This window comes from Poecilia mexicana, unplaced genomic scaffold, assembly GCF_051168715.1.
Source record: "Poecilia mexicana isolate PSO_F unplaced genomic scaffold, ASM5116871v1 scaffold_3, whole genome shotgun sequence".
Taxonomy (NCBI): Eukaryota; Metazoa; Chordata; class Actinopteri; order Cyprinodontiformes; family Poeciliidae; genus Poecilia; species Poecilia mexicana.
The window spans coordinates 12,967,893-12,983,517 of record NW_028263372.1 but is presented as its reverse complement, the minus strand read 5'-3'; the positions used below and the strand labels follow the sequence as shown (position 1 = coordinate 12,983,517).

The window sequence follows — 15,625 nt, the reverse complement described above, 5'->3', positions numbered from 1 at the left end:
TTGTACACCCGACAAGCCGAGGCAAGTTAACGTGTCATCTTCTGCCTTGTGTGCAGTGACTTCTATCAGCTTGCATCTGTGCTGCTTTTCACTCACATGGAGACAGACAATCAGGGAAAGAAAAATTCTTGGAAAGTTCTGTGCTCAGGTGTGTGTTTATACAACAAACACAGTTAATTGGGTGTCTTATAATGCAACACCAACAGTGTGAACGTCTAAATTGTGGTTTTAGACTTCTGGCCCTCATTTCGCCTATTGTCTTGAAAAAGAAAACCGGCATCCAAGAGAACTGCGTGTCCACGCTTTTTGGAGCAATAAAATAAACACTTTACTCAGTGTTATATAAGTGATTCAAGCGGTCTAGCTGTGAGTGATTGTGACCGCATATTTAGTCAGCCACATGGACATTCATCAGCATGAGAAGAAAAGGCATGGATTGTGCAACATCAGCACAGCCCATTTGGCCAGCTGCTGCTCAGACTGGGCTGCCACAGGTCTGCAGTGTGCAGTCTGAAGTCTGAATGGAGAGTCTCAGCAGCAGCTCCCGCATTTGCATTTGATGCAGACTTCAGTCGAGCGACCACAACACCCGCGGAGGCTTCTGAACTTCACAAAACTTTGCCGTCAGCAGATTTAAATTCCCAGAGACGAGGTAGTGGTGGCAGTACAGCTTTCATTTTTGATACTCGAGTCGTAGATGTAGTGTAGATGCGCTTTCAGTTCGTATTTGTTCCAAAAGCGTAGTGTCGAGCGAGTCCAGACGGACTACTTTTTCTGGCGGAGGAGCAGTAAGTCCAGGGCGCAACAGACTACCGGTGCACAGTCGGCTGTTTAGCTCGATTCAGGGCGAAGGAGTGTGCAGCAGCCGGGGAGTTTTAACTTAGAGATGCTCCACAGCTTCGCTTCATAAAGTAAAACTGCTTTTCTTTTTTTTCTTTTTTTTTTTTCTTTTTTCTTTCTTGCTAAGCAACGCATTAAACCTTCGCCGTTTGGACCGTTGTAGGGCCAGGTGGTTTTGGTCCAAACCGGCGGACTTCCCGACACTGGACGGACTTGACTGAACTCTGAAAGATGTCAATTTTGCCTTTCACTCCCCCCATCGTCAAAAGACTTCTGGGCTGGAAGAAGGGAGAGCAGAACGGCCAGGAGGAGAAATGGTGCGAGAAAGCGGTTAAAAGTCTTGTGAAGAAGCTGAAGAAGACGGGGCAGCTGGACGAGTTGGAGAAAGCCATCACCACGCAGAATATCAACACGAAATGCATCACTATACCGAGGTAAGAGGGGAGGTAAGGAGATGGGGTTGTGGGGATGTAGACCGTAAAGTTAGCAAGTCGGCTTTCAACATTTACTAACAGGCTCATTGCAAAACATGAAGGCTTTTTTCTCTTCAGGCTAAGCGAACTATTCCACTTTGAACGTCACTTCTTGTGAGAGAAGTTGACCTCTCCAGCTCCTTTCTCGAGTCGATATTTCAAACTCTTGCTTCCTCCATCAACATGGAGCCTGCAGAGGAGCTAACAGTGCTCTGTGTTTGCAGATCAGAGCCTAAATATCCTGCTTGTGGGCTCTTTGTGTATCAGTGTAATGCAATCATATGCACAGTGTATCTTCATTAAACTGAAACTGATTCCAGTTTTACCTTATGACATGAATCGTGTTGCCCAAACACGTTTTTGGTGTGTGCATAACCGGCCAATAGGACATGCAATGCAAAAGCACCGATGTAGTCCAAGTTATATAACTTGGCCTTAATCTGGGACGCTTTCTAGCGTTGCTAGTGCGTAGGCGAGTCTGTGGAGATGGTTTTATCTTCTCTCCTTTCAGCGTCTCCCTGCAGCTATTTGTCTGTCAATACATCATTTATAATAAATAATAGGTGAAGTCAAGTTACTGCTGCTGGTGGTTCAGTAACAGGTTATAAATCCCCTACTCCAAAAGCTGCCACAGCCATATATTATCGCTCAGAGTTATGCAAAGCATGACACATTATCTCCATGCCAAAATGTACAAATAATATATAGTTTTCATAATCAGACGGTTTTAGTTTAGTTACATGGGCCACATGGATTGGGGCAAATGCTGTTTTTTTGTTTTTTTTGCAATTACAGTGTAAGTTATAATAACAAACATAAGTCAGCAGAGTTTTTTTTTTTTTTGCGTGGCTATAATCACCACTGCAGACAGTGCACAGCCTCACAAACACTCCAATTAAAACTTCCCCATTAATTTACTTCACCAATTATGTTAAGTACTGCGACTGAGCAAACAGTACACAATAATCATTGTGTTCAGTGGTGTTTTTTTTTTTTTCCTGGAGCAGAGCGTGCCCAAGTAAATCAGCTATTCGTACTATAATTTTAGTGTTTCGGGTTTGCAGATATCATCAGTTAATTTATTGTTACTGCTGCAGGATGACAAATTGTTAGGTTGCATTCAGTATATTGCCATCAGTGCATTGTTGCTCACCTGTAGTTGCAACTGGATGAGCAACAACAAGTGAATAATTCGAATAATAATAATAAAATAATAAAAGTTGAAGGTCGCACCAGATGAGTTAAAAGAAAATTACAAATTGAGGCCAAAGCATAAGTCTTATTCATTTCAATTTCCATTTTGTTCACAGTGTTGAGGAAAGCAGAGTTTCTTTCAAGCTCAAGTTGTCCTAATGGCGGAAAACATTACTCTGCATTTTATAAGTATACGCTTTACTAAAACAGACACCCATAAAGTTTGGAATAACTGTTTCATTTTGTATGACAGCAAATACAGTATAGGGATCTATAGATGAAGGCCGAGAAGGGCACTAGTGCTGCGCAGAAAGTTACAGAAAGGCATGACCAGGCCTTTCTGCTGTGTTTACAGGCTGAGCAAATTTAGGGACTTTCACCACCCTTACAAGCTGAATAAAGCCCGTAAAGATGCTTCTAAAAGCATCCTAAGGTACAGGTTTTACCACATTGCTTATGTTTACGAAGGGAGTATTAAACAGTTAGAAAATACTTATTATACAAAACACATTTTATATTTTTGCTTTAAAATGAGACACCCATAAACACAAAATAACCATATATCTTGTGTCTTAATGTAATCTCAAACTTTGTTTCAAGCAGTGTTGAAATATAAAGTTGAACTGCAGCTAATTAAAACGAGAAAGTCAAGCTTTGACTCTAAACTACGTCTTCTCAAGGATTTTTGTTTCTTTTAAGGTCTCCTTGTAATTATTTTAATTATTGTAAAAAACAAAAAAAGTCCAAACCTTAGCTCGGGTCTATAAAATCTGGTTTGCCTGGGTGGGCCGCTCCTTCAGGATTAATAGCATACTGTGTCAGATGAAATCCGAAGCCCTAATAGGGCACTCCTACATTCTCGACCACCACAAGTGTGCATATCACAGCTACCAGCAGCTCGTGCCAGCATCCTGAGCTAAGCCTACCCAAAAAGTTAAACAACGTCCGCTATGGTCCAGGTTTCATGTTTCCCACTGCTAATGCGGAGAGGAAGAGGCAGAGTGCATTAAGATGACCTCAGACCAGAGCCGACTGTCACTTTGGGCCAACAGGGTCCCTGGAGAACTGCTGTTTCTATTAATTCCCCAAGCCGTGGCATGCTGACAGCAGCTGCCTGCGTGTTCAGGCCTGTCCGCGGGGAGGTCAGCTCCTATATCTATGACACATGAACTTTGTGTCGAGGCCAATGCGCTTTGTGATGGTTTCTCGGTGATGCTGAGTGCGGAAGTAAGCCGGCGCTGCGTATCGATTGGGTCAATAAGCTGTATCAGGTGGTGGAACAGCAGAGCACGTCTCGTATCACATATCATCACAGGGAAGTGAAACATTTAAAGGAACAAGATGTGGAATGCGACGGAAGATGTCTCGCTGACTTAGTCGTTTTATGTCGCACTCACCAAACGGTGATTAGTTTTAACTTTAACTTTTGACGTAATGACTCGTCTGTCTTCAACCAGCAACTGGAGCATCAATGTGGGTGGTTATTATGGTCAATGAGGGTAGTTTATGTAAAAATACATAGGCATATCGCAATGAGCAATAAACTAGTTAATAAAATTTCCATTTGCATCATTTATTGTGTTTCTCTTTTCTCTTGTTTTCTACCAAAGACTGCGTAACCAAAGTTTTCAGTCTGGTGCTTTGGTCACAGCTAGCTCTGTTTCTTTTGAAGGACAGTTTTGTTTACAGAGACTTAATAATTAATTTTATTTGTTGATTCTGTTGTTTTATTTATTTTGTATATTTAAAATGTTGTCAAATGTTCATTAGAATATAAAGTTTATCGATCTTTGAGAATGTGTTCTTGGATTATTATGCCATTACCATTATATTACTTTAAAATGGTCTCCAAACAACAACATTACTACAATAACGTCTGGGATAATTTATCATCCAGCTAATTTGTTACAGTGACAGAACTATTAATAGGTTTACATAAGAGATAAGGCACTCATGGTATCTCAGTGTTTTACTCTTACTTTCATTTAAAGCTGGAACACGGTGCTTCAGACTTTGACTGAATCTTGCACAGGGGAGCTTATTTTCTTGCTTTTTACATTATTTGAGTCTTGACAGTGAGCATTTTTACTTTTTTAAGACATCATAGGAAAAAAAGTGAAAGCCGAAGCTCTTAACAAGTTTGAGTCCTACTCATTGGGGATGGGGTAATGTTGGCATTGTGGCGCTTCCTACTCTCCCTCCCGCTTTACTCTGTTTCTCCTCTTGATTTCTCCTTTCCTCTGAGTTGAAAACATGTATGAGTAACAAAAATAAGTTTGTAAAATGTGTCAGTCTGTGGTAATCTGCTGCTTTATCACAATTTAGGATTAAACGTGACTAACGTCTTCCTCCTGCAGTTGATTAGCTAAAGCACTGATTCACAAACACAAGTTACACAAGCTGCTGAGTATTTGTAAATCGGAAGCAGATGGAAAATTGACCCAAACTTTGTTGGACTAGTCAGCAGCTGGTTGATGTTGATCCCGTACCTGCTTTATAAAATCTAAACGTGTTTGCTTCTTTTAGCTCTGGTTTTGATTTTTGTCTAAGTTTAAACTTGGAAGATGAGGATCGTTTAGCCTTAAGGAAGTCATTTTTTCTGTCCAAACCAAACCACAGTGTTTTCCTAACTTTGGCTGGGGAGTTGTTGTAGTTTTGACTTCTCACCTTTTCATAACCCTCGTGGTGTTACTTTTGGGCTTAAACCTGTCTAAACATCACCACTGTGAAATTACTGCTTTAGAGCAGTCAAACATTTGAATTCATCATACAGCGAAACAGCATCATCATATGCACTGTTTGGGTTTTATTACCTAACACAGATTTTTAAGGTTTTCTTTGAGGTCCTTTTTAGAAAATGTTAAAACTCATTTAAGTTTGATTTGCTTCAATAATAAACATTTACTAGTAACAAAAAAAGTGCTGCAAAATTGTGCTGGAAATGAAAGATTTCAAAAAGACGGAGCTATTAGTTTGGTTGAATTTAACCCAGAAGGGAAACAAATCCAACATGTCTAAGTTCAACTATTAAGAATGGCAGAAATGGACTTAAAATTTCTCTAATTTATTATTTTTTGCTACAAATGTATTTCTGCTTACAGGGGGAAAACAAACAAGGACTGAATGTTTTTGGGTGAATTCAGACATTTTATTCAGGTGTGTTGGGTTTAGAAATGGCCAGATACCACAGACGACTTGGACACCTCATTAAGTAATTCAGTTTTACTTTTATAAGGCATGCAATAATTTCATTTACTGAGTATGTCACATAACCAACAGAGGAAATAAAATGTTACTTAAGCCAAACTACACTGTTAATCTGGTCATTTTTACAATAGATCATAATTTTGTCATATTTTTCCCCCTGGTAACAATAAGTGATAGAATAATTTCTCACCCATGTCTATTCCACCTGATTTCTGTCACTGGTTCATCATTTATCATAACAATACATTATTCTATAAGGTTATAATGTTAAAATAGATATCTAGAGATATCTAGAAAGTTTGAAGTTTGCAGAAACTCATAATTACAAAGCACAGATCAGTCTCACAGTTGAAGTGGTTCTTTCTAAATCGTTTCACCCTGGTGCTAAATTGTTAATGGGGTGGGCAGTTTGGAGATCTAGCAGCAGCTTATTACAGCAGGACTGGTGTTTTAATCATTTTAAAGAAAGTTGTCCTTTCTCAAGTAGCCTGTGGGAGCAGATTCCTTACTTCTGCCTCGTTGAAGTTAGTTTGGGTTTAGCCCCTCAGGCTTCGCTGAGCATTTGTTGTGTTTGTATATATTTATCCTGGCAACAAGTGTGTGCAGTCTGATTCACATGGCTGCATGTCAGGACAGGAGGGAGATGAAGGGGGTGAAGACTAGAAAGAGTAAAGGAGTAAAACTGATGAGTACATCTACGAGAGAGATGAAAGTTGACCAGAGAAGTGAGAGACTTTTTCCATAAACAGGGTGTCTGTGCACCATTAAGAAGTCTTAAATATATATATAGCTAAAATTGAAACCTTAAAATTGTCTTAAATTTATATTTTAAAAAAATGTAAGTTGGCCTTGAATAAGTTAATCATAGATATTACATTTTGTCATGGAAAGACTATTTACTTTTGTGTATAGGTAAAAGTTTGAGTTGAGGCTATCGCTAGCTGTGCTGAAAAACCTTTGCTTACCAGCTAGCTTTTTTTGCGTCTATTATCATAATTATGGTTGTTTGTCTTTGCCACAGGCTCACATAAAATCTGGGCCCTTTTATATAAAATATGCAACTTGTTTTTGTACATTTTGCTGTAATAAAGGTCTTCAAAAGTCTTAAATTTGAGTTGGTGAAACCTGCAGAAACCCTGATGTCAGTGTTTACTGGTCAAGTGTGTCTCAGCCGCCATGTTTCTTTACTTGTTGGTCCACTTGTTAATTTCTTGATTTATGAATGACACTGTCTCTTTAAAAACAAGTTGGGGTTCCTAATTAGTCCTGATCGACCCAGAGAAAACTGTACAAATCTTGGGGATAAGTTGATTTTTCTGTGTCAAGGAATCATGTTGCAGAAAGCACCGTCTGCTATGTTTGTGGTTATTATCTTTGATGCTGATTCAGACGGGGAACGAGCGAAAGCATGTAAGCAATTAAGGTGGAATGCAGAGTCCTGACGAGCAGCTCGGGATTCCCATGGTTCTGAGTGGCGCTGGAGGGGCCTGTGCATCCTTAGAACTAGGAAAAAGTGCATTGAACTGACGGAGATGAGACAGTGGGGATCGTCAGATGAAAATAGTGCAAAGAACATGTGAGGAAAGGGTTGAGTTAGGAACATGAAAGAGAACTGTGGAGCATAAAGCCATGTGGGTTAGGATGAAGTAGACAGAAGCAGTCTGCCTGGCAGCAGGCAGTGCCTCGAATTTCCAGCTTATCAGACGGAGTCTGTGGCTGGAGCGGTTTGCGTGCAAAGAGAAATTAAGCTACTGATAGCCGAGGTAAAACTGGTTTGTTTTCCAACTAGACGGCAGGTTGACATGAAAAGAAGCGTGTCTGCGTGTGTCTGGGTGACTACCATTAAACACACACAGACACACACGCACACACACAAACGCGCACACTGTGGCTATTGAAACAAGGAGACAACACATATATACCTTCATAGTCTGGATGCCTGAATGGCTGATGCTTATTAACTGTGCAGCACTTGTCCTTTAAAAGTCTGCTGCCTTTGTCCACAAGGTAACTTTGTGATTTTCATTTGCACATCATGACGTTTGAAGAATGTGTTAGATATCCAATCGGAAGCAACGTTTAAGGAATGTTGTCGGGTCAAGCTTCTGCAGAGAAAACATTTCATTCAATCTCTATTTTATCACTTAAAACACGTTATTACCGTGCAATGTCTCATGACGTAGCAATCAATCCACAGCGTGACCTTTTTGGTTGCTTCAAGCCTCAGTCACTCGATAACAAGTCATTTTGGCATTGTGGTATTGACCCACAGTTCCTCTCTATTTCCTCTGTTTCTGCTTTCAGCATCCTCGCTTCTCGTCCCCTTTAATTTAAGGTCAACACAATGAAAAGGAGAAGTTACAAGCTGAAGAAAATAAGATGCTTTTTGACTTGAAAAAGAAGTAATTGACGGAATCCACTGAGTCAGCCATAAGCATAGTCCTCTTAAATTGCTTCTTAGGGTATTTCAGTGTTCACATACCTTTACAGTTGTAAAATCTGACTTTAAAATAAACATTATTGTTGTTGTTGTTGTCGTTATATAATGAATAATGTCGTTTGATTTATCAATTTACCTTACATCAAAATTGTCAAGCATAGGTTTGGTAAAAGTGGTCAGTTCGTCTACCTTTCCCAAGCACTTTCCGTCAACACTTGTCAAGGTTTCAGATCAAGTCTCACACCTGAGTCATCCAAGACGGTGATGTTCGATGTAGACGTAGTGTGCGACGGGTCACGGAGAGTTTACGTGTGTTTGTCTGCCTCGCCTGCGTGCGGCTCGCTGCTCTGATGATGACGGTGATCTGTTGGCCTTTTCAGTCTGATTTAGGATTTCTTCCATTGTTTGATTTGCTTGACAGCCGGCAGATATGGCTCTGAGTCAGAAGAGAAGCATAAACTGTCTGTGTTTTTGCTTCTAAAGTTTATTTCAAGTAATTAAATTGCACTTTAGCATCCTTGTGCAGCTGCTACAACTCCAATCTATTTTCTTGTGACTATTTTTTTGGTGCACTAATGTTTAAAAGTGGGTATATTTATTTTCTTATGTTATTTCAATACAGACAAAATTATCTGAAAAAACGTTTATTGGAAGCTGTTGGGTAAACATGTGTGAAATCTGATTTACTAACAACATTTAGATTTTTTTTTTGTGATTGTACATGCTTCTGTGTGTGTGTCTGTGTATGCGTGCGTGTGTTTGTGTGTATGTGTGTGTGTGTGCGTGCATGGGGTTAGTCAGCTCAGAGGAATGCTCTCTGTGCCTGCTGGGGCTTTGAGGAGGGCGTGGGCTGCTGTTTGGTTTGCGGCTTGAAACCATGGGTGGAGGGGTTAGAGACAACTCTGCCTCGACTTGGTCCTGGCCGTCTCACTATCTGCGGGGGAGTGCACATGCATGAGGCAGAAGCACGCACACACACACGTGCAGTCACAAACACACACAGACGCGTTCAGCAGACAACAAATGCGCCTTTGTGCTCCACTGGCTGCTACTGCAGCTGCAGAACCTGCAGGACTACAGCTGGATATGTGTTACAAAAACAAAGTTTAAAAGGAGGAAGAAAGTTTAGAATGGGTTGGACGATAAATTGATTTTGTTAATTAATCTTTTTTTTTTTTTTTTTTTTTGAAGATTTAATTTTTGAGAAATCTGGACACCCAGAGCTGCCATCTTGCTTAACAAGAGCTTTTAATATTAAATTATGTTACTATTACTTTGAGTTCAAGGCAACTTAATGACTTCTAAGACTATTTTGTCATAATTTTAAGACTTTTTTTTTTTCTTGTAAAATTGCGTCTTTTATTAGGACTGCATTCTCATAATTGAACAAAAATGTTCTGGCCCTAATATTCTTGTTGTACAACTCACAGAAGGGATGATTGAAATAGAAGCCACTTTGTGGACACTTCATTTTCAGAAGAGAAAGGAAGTGAGAAAGAAAAATCAGTTGAAATCGGATGTGCTATGAAAAAAAATCGTATTTTTTTTTAAGTCATATTGTACCGACCTTAGAAACGGATCAATTTAGGAATAGATTGTCGGAAAAGGCTCGTAAATGTCGCTGAGAGTCGACAATAGGAGCCATCTTTCACTGAAGATGAGATAGCGGGTCAACGCTAACCTAAACCCTCTTCAGACGGATCAATGCAGAACTGCTGGCATTAATATTTGATGGAAAGATGTTTAAAAAGCCCTGTTTTGTTAAACTGAAATGTATTTTTAAGGTGAGAGCAGCACTTATCTGTGAGTAAGAGACCTAGACGCGTAAGTAAAGCTGAGAGCTTCCTATGCACTTAACCATCAAGGACATCCATTAGCTGGAGAGAAGAATCGAAACGTGTATGAGTTTTAGTTGAGAGGAGGTCACCTGCGATTAGTTTGGTATTTCGGTGTAGAATTACTTTTTAGTGCAGCAGAAAGAATAGTCAGAATGAAGCAATTTGTTCTTTTAGTAGGTCAATACTAGACGTGTTTGGCTTATTTTTTCTGGACTTCTGGGAACCTGGGGCTGCTCTGGTTTCCTCCCACAGCTCTGCAGCCTGCAGGCTGGGTGGAGTAGGGTTTATTCTCAGAGGTCCGTGAAGGTGAACAGGCCGCTGTGTGTGTCATTCATATAATCAACATCGGCTGAGTGCTAGTTCCTTGCTTGTAATTAGATCAGTGTTAACTTTTACCCCACATTGAACAGATTAGAAATTTAATCTTATTTTGCCATCTAAAGGCAAATGTTCTTCTTTTATGCTTGACATGTAAGATCTGCACATCTTAGTGGCTGTATCAGAAAAAAATAAATATTAGCTGTTTGGATAAAGAATATGGAATATTTGAGAGATTGATTGACTGATGATGAGTTTCATTTACACTGGAAGTCGGATCTTGGATTGACATTACACTGTTGCAGTCCAGTCTGTCTCCTAAAGTCTCAGCATGCTCTAACCGGGCAAAAGCAGCAGAAGACCAAACTACCTGCCACCCCATCCGTAAATATTAAACTAAGGCTTTAGTATGCACAGGCTAAACAAAACTGTACAGTTACAGATTGGAAAGCCATTACCTGATCTAATGAAAGCTGATTTTCAGCAGCAACATTCAGTATTCGGTGTAAATAACATGACAGCTTTGCTTCATCAGTGGTTCATACTGGTGGTAGGGGTGTAATAATGTGAAATATGTTGTGAGCACTCTTTGGAACAAGCATTTGAATTCCCAAGTCACATTTCTAACTTCTGGCTTTCTGGGTAATTTGACCAATTTGAATCTTTAAAATCAGATAAATGGAGAACATTATTATACTAGTCCAAGAAGACTTATGATTTTCTTTTACTTATTGATTGTCAAAATTGTTCTTCTTTTGCTGTATAATTAACTGCTTCCTTCCTGATTCAGACTGACTAAGTCCTTCTGGCATTCGCTTCACATCTCTGTTAGCTCAGAAAATACTCTGTCTATGATGTAAGCTGTGCAGCAAAGTAAGAAAATGCTTGATTTTATCAGCAAATATTAAAACAAGTTAAAAATATGCATAATTCTCGATTTTAAATCACTATGTCAAGGGATAGTTGTGACAAGTCGTGGGAAAGCAAATATCAGCTGAGTAGTTACACTCATAATTTGCAACAAAGTCTTTTTTTTTAGAATGCATTCACACCAGCCCTTTTTAGTCCACTTTAGTCTAATGCCAGCTTGTTTGTCTGTAAACTCAGACTTGGACATGGGTAGGTGTGAATGCCCAATCAAACCAAAGCGGACCAAAAAAAGCTAACTCTGGTCCTCCTAAAAACTTAGGTCTTGGTTCAGTTGAAGTGAGCTGCGGCGCTTTTCGAATGCATATGTGGATGCAAGCGGACCGGAAACCGCTCCAAAAGCAGGAAGCAGACTGTAGCGCAGGGCATTCTGGGTAAATACAACCAAAACAAATGCAAGAGTCTAGTGCTAGAGAAATGGCTTGCGATCTTTTACCAAAGACAAAAGGGAAATCTTCCAACTGATAAAATCTGATGCCACTCCATTTTTGTTTAGATTTCATGAAGAAGGAAGTTGCTCTCCGCTCATGTCTTCTTCAAAGGTTTTCATGTCATTTCTTTCAGTAGTTCTTGGTGCAGCGCCACCACAGGCGAGGGGGTAAACAGGTTTTTTATAGTGTTTGGTTCGTTTGACCCAGTCTGAAAGCGAACCGCACCAGCTGAAAATGTAACAAAGGTTGCAATTTTGGTCCCCGACTGAACCGAGTCTACCGAACCATAAGGTGTAAAAACACCCATCAGTATTTCTGAACTTTTTTGTGCTGTGCTTCGCACTGGGAGTTGCTGACGGAGTGTGGATAACGCATCACTTCAAATGAATGAACAAACATTAATTACTGGGAACCAGTAGACACGGCTCCACCATTTCCAGCTGTAGGGATAAAACTTAATGTCTCTGCCATCTGTATGGAAAGATGTATGATTTGTATCCTCAATATAACTAAGTAATTTATCATTTTGTTCAGATATTCTGCTCAGCTCATTGACCGTTTGCAATAAAACGAATGGTTCCCTGCCCTCCTCTGCCTCCCCAGTTTTTGCGTCCAGACTGTTATTTGTAGTCTAGCCTTGCTGATCGTCTGTCTCCTGGTTTTGTGTTTCACATTTGGGCCTCCTTCACGAGTCCCAGCACACTATGATATCACCTATGTGCCACAGTCAAACTTTTCTCTCACAGTCTACAGTTGTCCCCCTTACTCCCCCCACCCAAATCCCCCTTTGTTAGAAAAAGAGAAGTCTGATGGGTTTTCCAGAGAGAGTGGGTGGTGTGTTTGGAATATGTTTCTCTGCTTTCGTCTCACTGCCGCTGGAATGCTTTCACCAGCCAAGGTTCCTGCACTTCCTTTTAGCAGTGATGCTGATTGCTGCGGGTTAGCGGTGACAAAAAGGCGTTTTCTCTAAACTTTCTAATTGGAAATGTGATTTGAAAAGGAAAGGCCTACATGTTGTTTCCAAAGCGCTCAGGTGACACTGGCGTTCTAGACAAAACATCTTTCAGATCGTATGTCTGTGCACGATGAAGGGAGAGGCTGCTGTAATACGAGTGTGTGTCTTATTTACCCAAAGACAGAAAGAGGGTCTGACTCATTGCTCTGGGATATACAGTGGCAGTCAGAAGTTTACATACAGTCATTATCTTCATGAATGCCATAGTAATTTGGGACTTTTACTGATTCTATTAAGCTATGTTTTTTTTTTTTTTTGTTTTTTTTTGTTTTTGGATGAGATGTTTGAGTTGAGATGAGTTTAAAAAAATAAATATATGTATAAATCTGTCTGTGCCAGGAAGCCAAAACGTTTAAAACTTAACTATTGTTACCAAACAGAGTCGTTGAATTTTCCTGTCAAAATTATGACCATCCACTGCTTTGTCAGAAACAACCAATCAGAACCAGGAGGTTCTGATTGTACACTTTTTAACAAATATGTATAAAAAAAAGAATTTTCTTTACATACTGCTGCATTAAATTCCATTTCCTTTTTTAAAAAATATTTTTATTACGTGTTGTATAGTTCCACCCAAACATAGGAAATGCATCATTAAAAAATATGAAAGTGATGTTGACTTCTTTATTGTGACAGATTATGCTACTGAATTATATGGTTTAAGATGGCTAAGTAATCATATTTCATAATGTTCATTAGTAGATCCTGCACATGATGAATCCAAGTTCCTCTACATGGTGAAGACGGTTCAAAAAGTTCTCTATGACGTTTGTAGAGATCCAGGTGGCATTACATGCACTGTATTAGTGAAAGGATTTTTTGTTTTAATCTCTGGCATTATTTGTTATTGTTGTGATCCTGCTTTGTGATGAAGTTGCCATTACTCATGTGCACACTTTGGAAAAACCTGTTTACACATCCACCACTTCTAATGGTTGCAAGATAGATATGATGCTAAAATACAATTAAAAGAATAACTTCAATTATCCCAGAAGAGTAAAGGAGAAGACTAACAATTTCAGAGATCCTCACAGTGGAGAGACTCTGCTAATTCTCATATTTAACATTTTGTGAAGGATGTTAATGAGTATATACTTCGGTTGAAGTTCTCTGAAGGATCGCGCTATGCAGGGTTAAACTTTCAGTCAAATAGGGGTCAGTTTATCTTCACTGACATCAGATTCAGGGTTTCCCCCAGTGTATAATAAGCCTGGTGGGCCACCAGGTTTTAAATGTTTGCATTTTTTAGGATGTTAGAGATGGTGTTCAGGTGTTGATCTTTCAATAACACATTGTTATCAAGTGATATTTTCAAATTTCCTGTCAACTACAAACATTTTTTAACTCAAAAACACAACGTGCCACTGGATGAATGACTGCTCAACCACCCAACCGTCGGGCTTCGCATATTTTCTGGGGGAAACGTGGAGATTGTTATTAGCAAATGGAGGTTCAGACGGAGAGACTTTTTAGAGAACACGAATGTTGCGAAATAGCCGCTGAAGTGCTTTGAACATCAGCGATGAGTTTAGTTTATCGGACCCAGACTGTCATTTCATGATTTATCTCTTCACATCTCTGAGAAAACCTCTCTGAATTGCAGCTCTGTGGGTCATAACTTGACCGACTAATCAAAGACACATAAAATTCACAAAAGACACTCCAGCTTTCTACCCCCACCCTCGTCCCTCAGTCGGGGGACAGACGGCGCGCTCTGGAGGTGGGGGTCAGTCACAGACACTCTGAGCTGCCCTGAGCTGTTCAGAGTTATTGTCCCTCACCCCCCCCCCCCCCATCCACCTCCTGCTGTTTCCCTTCACCCTTTTTGCTCTTATGGGGCAGAATGTGACTAGTAGTGATGTTGATGTGATTGTAACAGTTTTAAAAATCAATTTTACCCTTTGAATTACATACATTTTGTTCAGATTGAGCCCTGAAAGACTGCAGAAAAGTTGCGGATCAGAGTTTGTCACCGGATCCTCTGTGATCTTTCAGGGATCTGGGAATATGATTTGTGCATGAAGCTTGGCACAGTTGTAAAAAGAAAACCTATGTTAAAAGGTCCAAGCCCACGGGGAGGTGTGCGTTTCAGGCGACTGCCAACCCGAACCCACGAACGCCGTGTTTCTATGTTATGCCTCTGAGCACAACTGAGAAACACCCCCTCCCCTCCTACCCCTCCTGCCCCTCATTTCCAGCTTAGTGAAGCTCAATCTGCTCTGTCTGAGTCTGATCAGTGTGTCAGCCAAAAACATGAAAAATGCGTCCCTCCTCTAATCTTTATACGTCCACATATTTATTTTCTGTTTCATTTTTTAAGAAGTCATTGAAATTGACGAGTTTCATGTTTGTTAATTAATAAAAACAATCCTAGTTATTTCATGTCACTCTCACCATTCACTCAAATATGTAAATGTTGATGGACTGTGAGGTCAGGTTGACCCTCAGCTTCAGGTCATGAAGCACACAGACAATGGTTTAGTTTTCCCTCTGGCAACAAATCTATATCAATTTGCTGCTTTCTGCGTTTTGGGCATCAATTTTGCTCTCGCTCTGTCTCTTTTGACAGCAGCATCAGAGCTCCAGCTCTTGTTCTCTCAAAAAAAGGGAATCAGGATGCTCTAAAGGAGAAGTGACGCTTGTATGAGCTTCCGGGCTTCGTTTCTCATTTCAGCACAAGTATCTGTGCAGGGTACAAATTTAGAAGTTTTGAAAACTATGAAACTATGAATGAAAATTCTCCAAAGGGCATTTTTGGTTTCTTTAGTTGTTGTTTTGTTTTGTTTTTTTTCCTTAAACAGAATCTGAGTGCTCAACTCTAAGTCTAGAGAATTGTGCATTGTTTATATCTATTTGCAAGAGCTATGTTTAATATTTTTTATCATTTGCAGCTTTGTAGTTTTGTTAATTAGTCCAGTTTCTGAAGAGTCTTAAGACTCTGC

At 39.9% G+C, this 15,625-nt stretch overlaps 1 protein-coding gene across 1 annotated transcript in view; it reads left to right on the top strand.

The window, feature by feature from the left end:
• Positions 1-416: 416 nt before the first annotated feature.
• smad3a (SMAD family member 3a) overlaps positions 417-15,625 on the top strand; it is a 28,842-nt gene continuing 13,633 nt past the window's right edge. Inside the window, exons 1-2 of the mRNA XM_014998651.2 lie at positions 417-911; positions 1,004-1,274. Of these exons, the coding sequence (XP_014854137.1) occupies positions 1,072-1,274 (203 nt within the window). The 5' untranslated portion in view covers positions 417-911; positions 1,004-1,071. The remainder of the gene's footprint in view (positions 912-1,003; positions 1,275-15,625) is intronic.